This window comes from Coturnix japonica, chromosome 17, assembly GCF_001577835.2.
Source record: "Coturnix japonica isolate 7356 chromosome 17, Coturnix japonica 2.1, whole genome shotgun sequence".
NCBI classification, from domain to species: domain Eukaryota; kingdom Metazoa; phylum Chordata; class Aves; order Galliformes; family Phasianidae; genus Coturnix; species Coturnix japonica.
Window position 1 is genome coordinate 4,881,254 of NC_029532.1, and position 17,833 is coordinate 4,899,086.

At 48.0% G+C, this 17,833-nt stretch overlaps 1 protein-coding gene across 4 annotated transcripts in view; it reads right to left on the reverse strand.

Moving 5' to 3' along the window:
* Positions 1-10,184: 10,184 nt before the first annotated feature.
* The window catches only part of MED27 (mediator complex subunit 27), an 87,899-nt gene continuing 80,250 nt past the window's right edge, over positions 10,185-17,833 (reverse strand). For 3 of the 4 annotated variants that reach the window (XM_032448063.1, XM_015879300.2, XM_015879299.2), the window contains one exon: positions 10,185-10,704. In XM_032448063.1, coding sequence (XP_032303954.1) covers positions 10,570-10,704 — 135 coding nt within the window. In that variant the 3' untranslated portion in view covers positions 10,185-10,569. Of the gene's footprint in view, positions 10,705-11,527; positions 13,167-17,833 lie in introns of those variants that run through there. The other variant, XM_015879301.2, reaches the window with a different exon arrangement.

The following is a 17,833-nucleotide window of genomic DNA, read 5'->3' on the forward strand; positions in this document are numbered from 1 at the left end:
AGATCATGGAATCACTGAGGTTGGAAAGACCTCCGTGTTGGAAAGACACGATGGAATCACAGGTTGCTGAGGTTGGAAGGACCTTCGTGACACGATGGAATCACAGGGTTATCCAGATTGGAAAAGACCTTCATGAGAACCACAGAAATCATTCAGGCAGGAGAAGACCTCACCAAGTCCAACCATTGACCCGTCAGCACTGTGCCCACTGAGCCACATCCTTCTGTGCCACATTAAAGGGTTGGATGTCACGAAGATGGAGGGATTGCCCATCAAAGATGCTGGAGCTGCGATGGTGGCTCCCAGCTGTGCTCCCCCATCCCCTCTGCTGCCCCCCAGGGTGGGGGGCCCAGACCAAGTGCTGTAGCTCACAAAGGGCAGGGAATGTGGGGGCATTAGGAAATTTGCCGCTAGGAATCATCCCATGGAGGTCTGAGGATTCCCAGGGCCTCAGTCTGAAGAGCCAAGGCAAAGTATTGGGAAGCCAGGTCCAGATCTGCTGATCTAAACAAGAAGTTGCACTTGACTTGATTAAAGCTGCGCTCAGCTCAATGCGGCGTATTTCCTTTTTTAATTAATAAGTACTTAATTACATAGTGAATATTTTAATATTTCCTTTAAAAAACGTCTGATTTAATGGAGTTCCCGCCAGCTATTTGTTTTGTATGGCTTTTATGTTTATCTTCCTCTTTCATTTCTCATTTCCCCCTCCACCCAGCACTTCGGTCCCCAAAGCTCTTGGCTGATCTTTGCAGCTGGAAATCAGCACTGGGGCTTTCAGCAGAAATTGAATCTGGCCCCTGGCGCTGCCGTCCATCAGCCAGAGGTGCTAATGGGAGTTATTAGTAGAGTTCTGCACCGCAAATACATCTGCCCCAGGGGAGGAGAGGGACCGTGTGAGGATGGAGCATCCAGAGAGGAGTGAGGCCGGAGCTGCCTCCAAGGTCAGCCCTTCTTTGGGAGGATGGAGGGGATGGATGTGACCTCCTGCAGCACTGACAGCTCCACGCTGCCTCTCCTGAGCCCTCAGCTCCTTGCGTGCATGTGGAAAGATGTACTGAGGACACCTGAAAGCTGCTATGGCTTCCTATGCCCCTTCCTTCCCCAGCTGCTCCCTGGCCTGCAGATCACTCTGCAGAGCATCCTACACAGTATCCTACAAAGCATCCCCTAGAATCCTGCACCATCCTGCAGAGCATCCCAAAGCATCCTACAGGGTATCATTGAGCATCCCACACCAGCAGCCATTGCAGCCTTCTCCTTGCTGTGGGATCCCAACCCTGTCCTCTCTGCAGGGGCACGTGGTGGGGAGAGAGATGCATTCACAGTAATCTCCATGAGCAGCCTGTTAGGATAATAAAGCAAATAAATGGAAGAGTTATAGCTGAGGCACTTGGGGCACTGTAAAACAGGCTGAAAGCAAATACAGCATCGTTAATCCATCATAAAATAACAGCTTCTTACGATCCCAAATGCATCAAAATGAATGGGAGTGAGGCAGGGTCACCGTTTAAGCTGGGAAGTGCTGAATGTGAAGCAGGGCTGGGAGCGATGATGGGATGGGAACCAACCCACGGCCATAAGGATCAGGAGGAGGACCTGGGAATACCAGGCTGAGGGGCCATGGGGATGTCCCTGACTGTGTGAGGAGGTGGCTTTAAAACCAGTAAGACCAGTGCAAGCTAGTGGGTGATGTGTGATGTGTGCAGAGCATCCCTGGGATCCCATGGCATCTCTACTTCATTAGCAGCCTCCTCATTAAGTCTCATTCTGCAGGGTTAGCCACTCTCACCTGCTTAATCCAGGAAGATTACGAGCTGGTCTCTTTTTAAGTTAAAGCCAACCCCCCCCAGACCCTCCTGTCTACTTTCAGTTCCTTTCATTTCACCTCGTTTAATTCCTTGCCAGCTTAATGAGTCGCTAGTAACGAATAAGATGAAAATTAGGGCTTAAAAAGCATGAGGAAAAGACTGTTCTCATCGATGAAAGGAGGACAGCGGTGGGAAAGCACAGCGATAATCCCAACCCATCCCAGTGATGGGGACAATGGTGGGACAATGGTGCCATCCCTACTCTAGTCTAGTTCACATTGCAGCTCTGCCATGCTGAGCCATACATACATACATACATACAGACAGGTGAGCTGTGGGTGCAGCATCCCTCTGTGCCACCTGGACCAGCTCCACAAGGATGCTCCAATCCCCCCAAAGCTCCTTAAATTTCCTTTATATCTTTAAATGTTGATGATTATAAATGCCATCGGGGGTCCCCTCAGAGCTCAGCCCCACTGTGACAGGTTGCCCCAAAGACCCCTCTGCATTAAACCTGCAAGCCGAGTCCAGAAGCACCTGCAGTGGAGATCGACCGCCTGATTAAGGACTCATTGATTGTCCAAGCCTCATTAGCATATCGTTAGTGCCGGCCCCTTGGCAGGCGGTGACCTGGATGGATCAAAGGGCACAGTGCATTGAGAGCAATGGGAAATCAGTAACCAGGGGAGGGGGCAAACCCTGATTGGGGCACCCACCTCCTCACCCCGCTGCTTGGCCACGCTCTGGGAATGGCTGTGTTGTTCCCTGGGCACATTTAGACCCATTGGGCTGAGAGCACAGGGAAGGGCTGCTGGGGGCATGGCCGCCTCTGTGCCAGCCGTTGTTTGTCGTGCGGTGAGTCAGGAGCCCCATATAGGAGCTCCCATCTGCACTGTGCCAGGCTGAGCCAGACTGTGCTGTGGGCCCCCGTCCAAGTGCTGCTGATGAAGTGGTTGGGTTTGGTTGGTTGGATTGGGGTTTGTTTGCTTTTGTTATTATTATTATTTCCCTCTATAACTTGCACACAAAAGAAGCAGGAGGGGAACATGGGCTCCTCCAAGCCCCTCCAGCACCCCATGCCCAGAATGGGGATCCCCTCCACTGCTGCACTGAGGGCATCGTGCAGTGTTTCCATAGGATTACAAAACTGTTTTAATTTGGAAGAAACCCTTTAAGGCCACCTGGCCCCACTCCCCACAATGAACAGGGACACCCACATCTCCCCCAGGTGCTCAGATCCATCCCCTGACCTCGGCTGTCTGCAGGGATGGGGTACAACCACCTCTCTGGGCACCCTGTGCCAGCACCTCCCCATCCTTCTTCCTTACATCCAGCCTAAACCTCCCCTCTTTTAGTTCACAACCCAGAGCACCCAGAGAGGTGGTGGTGCTCCAGCCCTGCAGGCACACGAGGTCGGGGAGAGGCTCTGAGCACCAATGGAGCTGTGGGTGTCCCCATCCACTGCAAGGAGTGGGATCAGATGCTGCTGTCTGCTCATCACTACCCATAGAAGGCCAAGGGTGGTGGTGGGGGGGTGGATCTGCATTCAGTGCTTCCTGCTGAGCTGTGGGCTTTGGAGAACATCTGCTGAGTGTGTCCTTCCATCGCTGGGCATCACCCCCTCCATCATTCTCTCGTTACCGATCATGGATTGATTTAATTCTAGTAGCCAATAGGTTTGCCTTTTAATTTTCAGGATCACGTTTAATTAAAGGGAGGTGGGTCCGGCTCCATCAAACCGCATCAAAGAGCCCCAGTTGAGTGAGAACACCCGCAGCAATGATCGATTTCCCTTTGTGCCAATTAATGCAGCGGTGCTGGGGCAGCACTGCAGGGCTCTGCCCAAGGCATCCTCAGCTTGGTTGGTCTCATGCTGAGCTGGGAGGGGGCTGGATGGATGGACAGACAGAGAGCTGCCACTCACAGCACTCGGGGGAAGCAGGTGGCTTTGGATGCAGAAAACTTCAGTTCTTGGAATGAACTTTGGATGCTGCCAAAAGCTGGGGGGGGGTGTTGGTGCTGGGCTGGGGGGCTGCCAGCACAGCTCAGCCCGTGAGTCAGCAGCGTCAGCTCTCAGCTCACCGAGCAATCTGCAAATGGTGCAAAGCTGCTTTTCACAGTTCACCTCAGCTGCTAAATGGCTTCAGATTTACAGCCCGGGTGTTCGCACTTGAAAACGGCCGAGTTAATGAAGGAGGGGAGGGAGGGACAGAGGGGGGAAGGTCAACAAAACGCACCCATCCCACGATGCCATCCCAGAACATGAGGCATGGGTGACCTTTCCTCCTTTCCCCAAGTGGGGAGACTGCACCACGCTCAGCCCCAGCTCCGCTCTTCCCCTTTTCCCACAGAAATTGGGAATGTCAGCCCCGTGACAGCCCTTAATTCTAATGGTGTTTGCTCTCTTTTGAGATAATGTCATCTTAATGTTCTCAAACCGGCTGCTATTAATCTTGCACTGAAGATCATTATATGGGGGGGGTGGGAGGTGGTATAACAGGGGGAGCTGCTACAGATTGATCAGGCACATTACAAAAAAGCGATGTGATTTATGTCTATATTACACCACACATTGGGATATTTCTTTAATATGGCCCCTGGGCAAATACAAGTACGTGTAACACACACAGCAGCATTTTGTTTGCAGAGGATGTCATTAAATCCTGGTGGGAGAAACACCCCATGGCCTCTCCATGAGGCCTGAGCCCACTTCTTTTCTCTTCCCAAGCAGCTCCAGGTTTCAGCCCCTCTCCCTGCACAACAGCACTGGGAGATCTGCACTGAGCTCACTCCTCCTCATCCTGCATCACAAATGCAGTACTCTGAATGCAGACCCCACAGACACCCCAGAGCCTGCCTCCTCCCCATGGTCCCTATGCTGTCCCCACACTGTACTCTGAGTCCCCTGCCATATCCAGTCTTCCCATACCATCCATGAAGTCCTTGCACTGTACCCTGTGTTCCCATCCCCAAGGTCACCATGTTTTAATCTATGTTAAAGTGCCACCCCCCCAAGGCCCTCCTGCTGTTCCCAAGGTCCCCATGTCATACCCAGTCTCCCCATGCCATCCTCAAGGTCCCCATCACCTAGGTCCCCATGCCATACCCAGTGTCCCTGTGCTGTCCCCAGGGTCCCCATGCTGTAGTCTCTGTGCCATCCTCAGCATCTCCGTCCCCAATGCTCCCACATCACCTCCAGCATTCCGACTGCTGTCCCCACCCCAAGGTCTCCATTCCATACCCCGTGTCCCTGTGCCATACCCCACATCTCCATCTCCATCACACAGCTCAGCATAGCACATGAGCAAAGGATGCTGGTGATGTCCTTGGAGGTGCTCTCTGTCCAGCAGTGGAACACCAGCTCTTTGCCCAGAGCCATCTCTGACCTCTCGCTGTGTTGGGGGCTCACAGCTGCCTACCTCTGTTTTACTCAGCCCGAGAACACAGCTCCTCTTGTCCATGAGCATCACCTCATGGGGTGCGACAGCATTCCCTGCAGGGACGGCTGCTGCGCTGCGCCCTGGGACCTGTCCAACATCTACCGAATGGAAAACTCCCATCGACATCAATCAATCCAAGATTAAAAAAGGGTTTTATAAAACCTGCACTACCTCGGGGATGAACGATAAAATACAACCCTTCCCAACATTTACATCTTAAAGTAATCCAATTTTCCACGCCCCATAAATCCCAGCGCTGTGTGTGGTTATGGAACACAACCTGGCACGGCTGTGGCTCTGGGAACCCTCCTGGTCCCACTCTTCTCATTTGGATCTAGTTTCTAATACAGTGCCGGATCACATCCCTTCCCCTCATCCTTAAGAAAACCCTTTATAAACATTCTCAGATTAAAAATAAACGCTAATCTTCTCACTGAGGTTTCCAACGCAGCTTCTGCGCTCTCCTACCTCCAGAGTTTGAGCTCCTCTCACACCTGTCCATAATGATGGGAACCAAACAATGAAAATGAAGGGGATCTGCTGAGCTTCACAGCTCTCCCCTTTGGTATGTCCTATTAAATACTCACAGTTTACTTTCCTTAGGTTTATCTGCAGGAGAATTGAATTGTGTTGCCATTTGCCATGGCTGTTGGCTCCAAAGGGTCCGCTTGGTGAGAAGAGCATCTTCCATAGCACTGATGTGGCACTGATGGATGCGTCCATGGGTGGTGGGTTGGGGATCTGAGCACTCCTTCCCAACCTTAACAATTCGGTGATTCTCAGCAGCACGTTCTCAATGTGTTAACCCTGATCATCTGCACTCTCTTGCCACACTGCAGCTTTTTCCTCTTCTTTCATCAGAGCAAACCAATAATCAGTGCTTTGTGCCACTGTTGAGCTTCAGACACACAGAAAAGTCAAACTGTACAACAAAAGACCCCACGAGCTGCAAAGGAATCCTCCCTGACCTCCCTGCAGAGCCTCCCCATGTTAACAAGAAAGAAACCCAGCGCCGTCATTTGTTCCCATCATTTGATTTTAAAGGGGAAGAAAAAAAAGATGACCTCAAGAACTCTAACAAGTTCACAACACGTGCACGTCCTGATAGGAACTAATTAGCTGATATTAAAACCAGACTCTGAGCTCTTCAAAGCGAGATGGAAAACAACTCCAACTGCTCTAAGGCAGCCGTGTTTCGGGGTTGCTGTCGACCCCATCCATACATGGCTGCTTCTGACCCTGTACTGCAGCCGGGCACAGGGAATCCAGCAGAGCAGCTGCTCTCCCATTTGCGTGCAGAAAATCTCCTCTGAAGGACATCAGGTGAGAGTGAAGAGCTAAAGCCTTGCCTTGCTGTAGTGCATTAGTGATAAACCAGGGGAATTTGAGGCTCCCGCGCTGCCTGATCTGCTCAACCCCAAGCAAGGAAGCAGGTCCTGTGCTAAGCTTTGGGGGTGGGGGGAAACCCAGGAAGTGGATTAAGGTGCTAAACTCACTGCTAAAACCTGCACTGAAGGCAGCTCGAGGCTGATCTGTCACCCTGTTGCATGTATTTGAAGTAAATCTATAGCACACCTCTGGAATAAGGCCACACAGGCAGAGAGCAATAGGAACGTGCAAAGTTCACGCTCAGCAGCTACTGAACCTCACAGCTCTTGTCCCAGTGAGAGCAATGGGGCCACCTCATAGTTTGGGGCAAGGACAGATGGGTTCCCTGCAGCACCCCAGGGGCAGAACATGGGGTCCTGGTACTGTGGGGTGAAGCCTCAGCAGGCAGCACAGCTCCTAGGGGGTTTTTTGGCTCATCTTTGAAGTTCACAAACCTGGGTGCAGCAGAACTGGCAGCTTCAAGATGAAAGTCCTCCACAAACACCGTTTCCATCGATTCCCCACTGCTGCTCTCAAGACTCTGTGCTGCTTGAAAGCCCAGCACCGAAGACACGAATGCAGAATCATTACCCGATGCAGAGCTCGAAGGCTTGGAGATAAATATCCTGCTATTTAAGCTGCACTTTTACCTTGAAAAGCAATTTGCAAGCCCGCAGAGCAGCACTGACAAGCCTCGTGGAGCCGCGTGCAGCGAGGCTGCGGTGCCACGCTCTCACCCTGGGACTCAGGGCACATCAATCTCCTCTCCCTTCATCATCATCAGAGCTTAAGACAGGTTTGAGGAAGGTGGAGACGCCAAAGAGAACAGGCAAAGCACAGCAAGCAAGGCTTTCCCTTAGAGATCTGGCTTTGAATTATGGGGAATCACACAATCATGAAGGATGGAAAAGCCCTCTCAGATCCCCAAATCCAACCCCAGCCCACCCCACTGTGCCCACTGACACGGCCCTCAGAGCCACATCTGCCCTCTTTGCCCCCAAACCTGTGCTCAGCACTCCCCGTCTTCCCTTCTCACGTGTTCATGTGGGTTGCTGTTGGTGGTGAGCAGCTCCCAATTAACCTGGGCACTAATTTAAAACAAAAAACCACCACCAATGTGCTTGTTTCCAAGGAGACATTACAAACTTCATAAGGAGGGAACAAATATACAAGAGAGGGAAGAGAACTAAAAGCCTTTGGTTTGAAAATTAAAGTTGTTTGCCACGGCTTGATGGCTTAATCAGTCGATCAATATTGTTCACAGGGCAGGCAGGGAGGGAGCCACGAGCTGTGATGAAAAATGCATGAGGGGACAAGGGAGACCTGGGAGTAGAAAATTAAAAAGTCAGCCTGTTACATTTGTCCAATATTGGCAGAGAAATTAAAGTGGTTTGGGGAGGGGTGCTGGGAGGGAAGAGGGGAGCTGCGATACGCAGCGCATATCTGCCGAGGGTTCCCTTCCTGGGAGAAACTTTCACATTAATTAAGTTGCTTTCTTAGAGAAAAGATGGATTTTGTAACCTTTAGCACCTGCGAACTCCACCAGAACAGTAGGAGGGGTTTGCATATGGGAAAATAAAAAGGGATTTCTGCCCATCAGGGGTGTGATGGCAGAGCACAGTGACCGGGGAGTGATGCTGCCCCAACATGGTGAGGCCAGGCCTTGTTCTGCAGCACTGGGTGAGATTTGCATACCTCTGTGTTATAAAATGCAGCTCTGTTACATCTGTATCCCAACAACAAAGCAGCACGTAGACTGTTCCTTCTGTTACGGACTGCACAGTGAGGGCTGCCTGGCAGGCACAGGCATCAGGACAAGTGCATGTCTAGGAGATGCTCCAGAAGCACGAGCCAGCTGCTCCCTGGGGATCGTGGTCCTCACTGCTGGCCTTGAGGATCTGAGCGGTTCCAAAAGCTGCAACAGACTCTGATGACAAACAAAACGTCAGGCTGCTCATCCTGTTAAATTCCACTCTCTGAAGTGGAAATACTGCAAGCTGCTACACTTAAAAAAGACTGCAGGGACTGGAAGGGGTGCCCCTCCCAGGGCCTCTGGGAGCAGACCCCTTCCCACTGCAGTTTCTTAGGGCAGAAATGCGACGTGCAGTTCATGTTACACTTCCCAGCACAATTATTTCTGCACTCGGGTAACTACAGTGGATTTTATGGCTCTCCATTAGGCTCTCGCCAATTACAGGTTTAAGTTTTCAGGCTCAATTAACACACAAACTGGCTGATGTTGTTTTCTGCAACTAATTATCTCCAAGTGCCAATACACGATTCCATATATAATACTTCTGTGAACTTTGGGATTTGCTTTCTACACCATTATTTAAGTATAAACAAAACGGAGCAGACAGCAGTGCCTAAAGCAGACTGGATACCGTATTATGACCTTTTTATTATTAAAAAAGATGCTTACTCCATCGCAAACCCAGGCCTCCCAATTAGTGCAGTAATGGGACGGATAGCAGGGCTGCTTATTTACAAGGCTCTCTCATCTAAGATGCACACGGTGCTCTGTCTTGGGTGTTCTCTGTATTACAAAGGCTGCCTGGGTCAAATAAGAGCCAGGTAGGTCAGCTGCAGTGGGATGGGACACAGCATTACCTCCCTCCTATGGCAATACTTCTGTTTGGTGATGGAGGGGAAAAGGAGTTGAAAAGAAAGAATCAAACCCCCCAACCTCCTCAAGCAAATACGCATTCATCCTTCATGCACAATGCCGTGCCCCTAAAGGAAGTCATACACAACGAATATTCTTTCAACCTCCTCTCTCCTTTGTAAGAGCCAGTCTTGCTTCTGTTCTGTACCTAGAAAGCTGGAATTCCCACATCCCAGTGTCCTCACAACAAGCTGTTGTCTTTGGAAGCTCAGTCTTTTACACTGACACAAGCACAGCACCTCCATGTTTCTGTTCCCATCACTGCTAACTGCTCTGCTGCACAACTGCTGTTGGGACAAGATGAATTAAAGGAGGGCTGTAAGGTAACAGCTGAATTCAGGTGCCTCCCCTCCTGCCTGCTCTCCTCCTCTCCCTTTCATACAACACAGTTAACTCCACTCTACATTCCTTGCTGACAACCAGAGCAAACCTCACCACCACCAAAGCCTCTGATCTTTACATCTCCAAAAGCTCTTCAGGCAAAAGGGACCTCAGAAGCCACACTGAAGGGCTGAACTATTTCCCTGCTTCCATACCCAGAACAGGACAAATGAGTGACACACGCTGTCACTGCTCAGATGTGTTTCCTCAGCACTCAATACATGCAAATTTTGTTAACGTTTTTCATGACAATTTTAGTAAAGGGAAACATCTGTTCCTCCCCCCAGCCCCAGCTTCTGAAAGTGCCTCACATCTTCCAAGCTGCCGCGTGCCTTTGAAATTCCATGTTTAATCAACACCATAATCTCTTCCAGAAAAAGACCGGCACAGATAAGCAGCCTCACAACAACAAAACTCTTATCATATCAGCATATACACGTTTAAATGCTTCCATAAAAGAGCAGCTATGAAAAACTCACACCAATCCCAAGGATTAAATAATGAAAGAAAAAGTACAAGTTCTGAAATACAAAATTTTATTCTGAGCTTATAAAAAAAGCCTTTAACATAGCAAACTCTGTACAGGGGCTCTTTCATTCACATTTAGGATGAAGTTCATTACCATCAGACCTCCTCAGATGGATCATTCCAGCTGAGATGCATCAAGGAATGCTTCTCCAAACCCATCCAGCCTCCAAAACCCATCGGTTTCACACGTATCTTGCAGAGTGAGGACTTTGAAATAGCAAACTGCATTAGTGCAACCTCACTGCTTAGTGCAGAACGGATGGGGCAAAAGCAGAGCCAGCAGCGGAACCAGCAGCGGAGCCAGCAGGGAAGCCAGCAGCTCTCCTCCCAGCCCAGCACTGCTCACCCCACACACATCACCTGCTGAGCTGTGCTGCTACTGCCTGCAAGTGTCATGGAAAGCTTCAAGTGTCCGGAAATCCCTCCAGGTGGGCGGCAGGCCATCCTGCAGAAACTTTCCGCAGCGTTGGCATGGAGCCTGGAACAGCTTTATGTAACTTCTTAACCAGGTCTAAGAGAAAAAAGGGAGAGACGTTAAGAAATGTGGATCTGGACATTCTCTTATGTCATCATTCTTGTCAAGCAGTGATTCCAAGGACAGGGAATGTAGTTTGGCGAGGCCCCAATGAGCTACACAGTGACTTTATAAACAGAATGTACAGCAGATTACAAGGTCATACGTAGCTGAATTCCCACTTTATTAAGAGTATTCTGCTTTTTTAGTCACTTAAGCATATTTGTTAATGGCAATTCACGCACTCTGAGCTGGAGGTTTTTGTAGCAGGAGAATCTCTGCAGAAGGCAAATGTTCCAATGCTCCTCATATTTTTCCTGGCATTTAATTGTTCCTGATGGGAACCTCCTTCAGCTGAATATCGGTTCATCTCTTCCTATGGCCATCCATCTCAGCCCCACTGCAAACACACTGCAACGCTCTGCTTATATCTGAAGATATAAGCACTTTCACAGCAAAATGACTTCCTCCCTAATGTGATTTTAAGATCAATACTCATTGGTCATAAAAATACTGTAAGATTTTAAATCTGATTACAGTGATATATATCTATAATCAGGGTTATATTTATAAATACAAAGGCGAGTGCTGAACTACAAGCAGCAAGAACAGGTGTTCTAGGTGCAGTTCTTGCCTCACAAGTGCTTCTTGCCATCATCATACACAGCGATGAGCATTGCATAACTCAATTCCAGACTCAAGGAGATACACAGCTGAAAATCCCCAGAGCAGCAGATTTATGCTGTGAGGGACGCGCCTGAATCTTGTCATTTAAAGTCCTATTGAATTACATCAATAAGAGAAAATTGTTCTCAGTGGAAGAGGTCAGAGGAGTTTATTGAAACAAATCCTTCCTTCTTCATCAGAGCTTTCTCTACAGCAACCGAACCTTTGGCCATCAATAGCTCTCCTCCAAAGAACTCCGCCATGGGTTTAGTACTAAGCACAAGGACAAGGGCAGCACAACACTACAAGTAAATTGCTGTTATTTACTTCAGCTTGGATGGACCCTGCTTGCACAACAGAGAAATCGAATTTTTCTGAACCATAACATAAAAACAGTAAATAAGTTAAATTGGGCACTTGAGACATCTGTGCAAAGGGAAAAGAACAAGTTCTTTGCAGCCATCAGAACGCTGAGGCTCTGGTACAGCCTGTCATGTGGATTGCACAACTGACATGTGAAAGGATGAACGTATTGACACTTCTGTTGTACATCTGTTTTTGCTTCGTTAACATTTTTAGCAGCCTTTGGTCAAATCGATACGACAGGCCCACAGTTCATACACACACGCTACTCATTTCTATTAAACATTCATTTTCAGACATGTGTTGAGACATGGATTGGAATGGGAAGAGCTGCTTTCACCTTTTGAAAGCCATGTTCACGTGCACCCTAAGAGAAACATCTTCTGCACAGCTCTCATCTTAGAAGCCTTTTTATTGAATAAACAAAGAAACAAGCACAGCAGGTAAGCGAGTCTGACCTGAAATTACATATTGGAAAAGAAAGACATAAAAGAACCAATGCTATCTTACACACCCACAGATTGCCAGTGGCAAAATTAGATGGTGGATTCTACAAAGTCTCAATTATATTGCTCCAAGTGAAGGGGTAATGTAATAGATGAACTATAAAGTCTGAAGAGCAGAGAAAATCCCTCCCCAGAATCTCCTTTGGGAGACTGCAGTGAGGAGAAGAGCAACCACGTTCCCTGCCAAAACTCATCTTCGTGGAAGGTGTTCTGAATCATAAACCCTTGTGACTAGCAGGACTGCTTACATCCAAGTGTATCTCACAAAGAAAACTCTAAATACAAGCAGAATTTAAGGTGATAAACTTCAATCTACACATGAAGTGAGAGCAGTATTTTATCAATTGTATTCAATAACAGTGGCATACCTCAGCAAGCATTTCCTCTGCCTTAAAAGCCACCTGCTGCTGCACTGAGCACGTACCCACATCAGGATCAGGTTTGGGCCAAAAGGACCATGGATTCTTCCTGATGACATTCCTGCCCCCAGAGCTCTCCAGTCACATCAGTAACCCTCAATCCCTGCTGTGCTGGGCACACTGATCAACAAGCTGGAATACACTCACTTCAAGTTTCATTGGAGCTGACTTTACATCCAGAAACCAACTCCTTGCACACTGAGCACAGTGTGACCGGGCTGGAGTGTGGGGCAGTTTTTCCTGCTGTCTTTAGAGACGACCCAGTTTAGCTTTGCAAACTGGAATCACCAAGCAAATATTGTGGCTTCTGATAGAGCACCTGTGTACAGCACAGCCTTCAAACATCAGCTATCCCATAGTAGTGAGAAAGACTTTTCATCCTTACCCAGGTACGAGACACAAAGGATTACAGTTGATCTCTGCTATCTAGCTTGGTTAAACAGGTGAAATTACAACTGCATCAGAACTGCCTCGTGCCATTTGCTGTCAGCAGGCTGAGATCTGTCTGCAGGTGTGGAGAGTGTTTATGCAGAATGGCTTCATGAGAAAGGACATGAAGAGATTCCACTAGTTAAATTGTAAAAGAATGAACGTGATTAAAGACAAAGACGGTCTATCCTAGGGCCGATCACGGGCTAGGCAGCTGAGAAGAAATCAGTATGTGAAAAGACAGGGTATGTAGCTAAAGATGAAATATGTATCTAGAAGCAAGGACGGCCTAAGGGAAAAGCAAGATGTGTAGCAAGGTGTAGACAGAGCTGCAAAGAAAAAGTATCCATAAGACTAACCACAAAGGTCAGATGAAGTAATGTCTAATTCACCAATCCTGAGCTTAACTTTTGCAATATGCATGAACTTATTACTGATTGTATAAATGAGATGCTGTAACACCTAATAAACGAGGCTTGTTGACCATGATAGCATGAGACTTGTCTCCCGCGGTTACTTCCAACAAATGGTGACCCCGACGTGATAAGGAAAAAAGGGCGCCACGGGTGAAGAACTGCGTTGGGTTCGGGTCCGGATTTCACAGCCCGACGGACGACGAAAGAGCTAAAATTGGAGCTCCGCGTCTCGAGTGACCACACAGGTGGGCTCGACCGACACGTGCTGCCGAAGCCTGGAGGGCTGCAACGGTACCGACGTGAGTAAATATGGACAGGCCAAGCAGCATATAATTATTTTTTCCGCTTTTCTTAGGCGGAGACAGTTTAAGGGGATAGACTTGGAAAAGGAACTCCCTAAGTTATTAGTGTATGGGTATGCTAAAGGGTTATTTCAGAATCCGCATTTAGTGCATGATCTTGCTGAGTGGCGTAAATTTGGAGATGCAATTTTTCAGGGAATGATAGATGGGGAGAAAATGGCGCTAAAAAATGCAGGAAGTGGTGGCGTGTGGTTTATAATGATTTGTTGGCAATATCAGGCAGAAAGGAAGCGGCAGAACAAGCTAGTGCTGTGCAGGGGAGGAATAAGAATTATAATGAATGGTCAGATTGCCCGGTGCCCCCTGCTGTGTCCACCGTAAAGTTGCCGCCGGCCGCCGAGCCTGAGTTGCCAGTGGCTGCGGAGCCGAGTGCCCCGTCTCCGTCTCCCTGCACGTCTGTATCAGACGAGCCGCCTGCATCGACCATGGCGCTACAGCCGGCCCCCTCGACCCCCTTTGCAATGAGCCGCTCCCTGGGGCACAGAGTGACCTGGCGGAGGCCGTCGCGCGGGAGCGGGGGGGGGCTTGGGCTGCGCTGGCGCGGGCTTGTTTAGAGGCGGGAGACGGTGAGGCGTTGGAAGCGGTGCGACACATGGTGCTGTCGGTGGGGTATTCGCCTGATCCTGCAGGCGGGATACAGGCTGTTATCAGTGCTTTAGATTGGAAGTTGTTGTTACAATTGCGGTCTACGGTCAGTCAGTTTGGAGTAAAAAAGTGAGCCAGCGAGACAGATACTGGATTATATATCTGGAGTACTCAGGTTTTGTTTGCCATCTGATTGTCGGGCGCTATAGCTAGGTTGATTTTTTCGCAGCACGAACAATTGCTATTTAATGCTTATTGGGAAGAGATGTGCCAACAGAGCGTTGTGATAGTTAGGCAGCCCGGAGATCCCTTGTATAACGTAACTGTTGAAGAACTTTTAGGGGTGGGTCCTTTCATCCGGACGGAGGCCCAGGCCTTATTAGGACCAGTTAAATGTAGAGAGTCAATGTATCTGGCCAGGCAGGCTATGGATAAGATCAAGGCACCAGGTGGGCTGCCGTCTTATATGGGAATCCAGCAGGGAAGAAATGAGGATTTTGGAGCGTTTCTAGATAAGGTAGCTGGAGCCATAGAGAAGGCTGGAGTACCAGAGTACATGAGGGAAATAATGCTAAAATACTGTGCACTTCAGAATTGTAATGCTACAGCTCATGGCATTCTAAGTACTTTGAGGAGTAACTGGACAATAGAGGAGGCGTTAGACAGACTATCGAGCGTGCCCACGGGGGCTCAGGCTTTCATAGTTGAGGCTATTAAAGAGCTAGGGGCAGGATTAAAGGCACAGGCTGAGGCTTCTCAGAATCAAGTGTTAGCAGCCCTTGCACCCCTCCAAGCTGCAGTCGCTACAAGCCCACGCTCGCAGAACAGCTCCCTCATGAAATGTTTCCGTTGTGAAAAAACTGGCCACATCCGTCACGAGTGCCAAGCCACTGGGATTTGGTGCAGCAAGTGTCAATCCAACACCCACAACGCTGCTTGTATGCTATTAGGAAGTCGGCGGAAACGATGAGAAGCAGCGCACGAAAGAACAGCGGCCGCGCTCCGACACAAGCAGCCGTTCCCAGCCAGCGGCCGCCTGCCCCCCCGCACACGTCTCTCGTCGCGTTGTCGGTCTCTACAGCACCCCCGCCCTCTGCTTCGCCCACGTCGTTCTCTGCACCTCGCCATGCCGCCCCTCCCTCGTCCTGCGCGGCTGTGTCTCTGCAGCCCGTGTGTAACGTGGTTAAAGACACGGATGGACTGAAACCAGGGGATGTAGTGACCAGGTCCTGTAGATCCAGAAAAGAGAATCGGACGCATTTCTTCCTGATGATACTTTGAAGAACACAGGAATGACAAATTTCCCTACAGCGTACTGTGATGTCTTAGAGCAATGCAGAGAAGAAACAATATTAAGGGGTGATGCTGACACGTTGCAAACCTTTCCTAATCAGTCCCCCATTTGGATCCCTGCCTATATGAGGCAGTGAAGGAGCTAAGGGAGTCAATAAGAACATACAGAGTTCGGTCAGCCTTTACATACAATCTTTTGGTTACAAACAGTGACACTTACGCTATGACCCCTCACGATTGGAAAACTGTGTTAAGAATGATCCTCTCTGCTATGCAATACGCTGTGTTTATGATTGAATACCGGCTACATAATTTGACTGATACCTCTTTGCCTCAGACTCGGACAAATCCCTGTGACACAGCACCTCTTCAACTGTGTCAGACAAATGTCACTCACATTCCTGAATTTGGCCGTCTAAAATATGCACATGTAACAATAGATATTCATTCTTCTTACATATTTGCCACAGCACCATACAGGTGAACACAGATACATGACACCCGTAAACACTGGTTATCTGCTTATGCTGCTATGGGATCCCACATACTAACAAAACAGATAATGGCGCCTGCGAGTATACCTCTAAGGCCCACTCAAACTTTCCTCCAAGAAGGCGTTGTTAAACATACTACACCATTGCTCATTCTCCCACTGGACAAGCTATTACTGATCACATTTATCAAACATTGAAATCCATTCTTATTAATAAACAAAAAAGGGGGAATATGGGAGACACACTGCAAGAAATATTATGTAAGGTTTTGCTTGTTTTGTTTGTGCTGAATTTTTTGAATCGTGTTCATAGAGATACAGCTTATGTGGATCGTCATTTTGAGGCTTCCCCGGTGCTAAAGGACAGAGCCTATGGTTAATGTTTGGAATATGGCCACAGGACTTTGGGACTGTCCCCTACCACTGACAACTTGGGGTCGTGAATATGCTCATATTTCCACAGGGACTGGCCCTGTGTGGGTTCCAGCATGATATGTTCGGTCTCATCTGAAGGCAGAAAATAGCATCCAGCCTTTATAGTAATTGTAATTGTGTGTTTCTTACTTAGTGGTATTGCTTTGTAACTTGCTGTGTTATAGATAATATTAGTAATAGTTTGACATAGTGTGTGATTTTCTGTTTTACCAATGCAGTCTCAAGATTTAGAGTTTAAGGCATTAGCTAGGATGTTGTGTGATTCTTCTATTTTATAATAGTTCAGATGTGTATTAAAACAGGATTTGACGTAATCAATTGCTAGAATCTACAGGAATAGCTCTTTTAATGTTTTTAGTACTGTTTGGTTATGATTATTCATTAGCCTATTAATTAGCTTTTCTTAATTTGCAAAGACAAAACCTGGAAAGGAATTCTAGACAAAGAGATGACCCTGTATCATATAACGGATACCTATTTTACATCCAATTAATTGGGATCTGAAAATATAACCATGCATCATATTTAGACAAAAGTGCACGCTAATAGAACTAAATTTGATAGTTTATTCTGTTTTCCAAGCAGGTGTTCCACTTGGGCTCTATATCACGCACTGGCCATGCGGATATGGTGTACAACTGGAAGAAATCCTTCAGACCCTGAATGCAGGAGAGAATCTGTGATGGGTGAGAGAGGAACATGTGCACCTTGAAAGCAGGGACGCCCTGCTGGCACTATCTGTCGCATCCACCACCAACACAGCTTGCTGTTTCTCAAGGGTCAATAAGTATTAATGCCCCTAGTGATACTCTAGTCCATTTGTCCTCTAAAATTGGTTCTATTTTGACAGCTACTTCATAAAATTGACAACAATCATTAAATCAATTATTAGCCCGGATAACTCAGTTGGTAGAGCATGGTTAATGAGCATCTTAAAGCATTTATTGCACAAAATTTTGTTGGTCATTAAAATCAATATATTAGAGTATATGAAAATTGAAGACTTTTCCTGATCAGTTACAGATTTAACACAATGGAACCCTCACGGATTTATTTTTCAGGTTGCAGAAACTTAGGTGCCAGTACAAACAATTGGTTTTGATTCTTTTTTAATAGGATTTAAACCCAAGTAATGGTTTGATTCTCCTTCTTTGGGGGA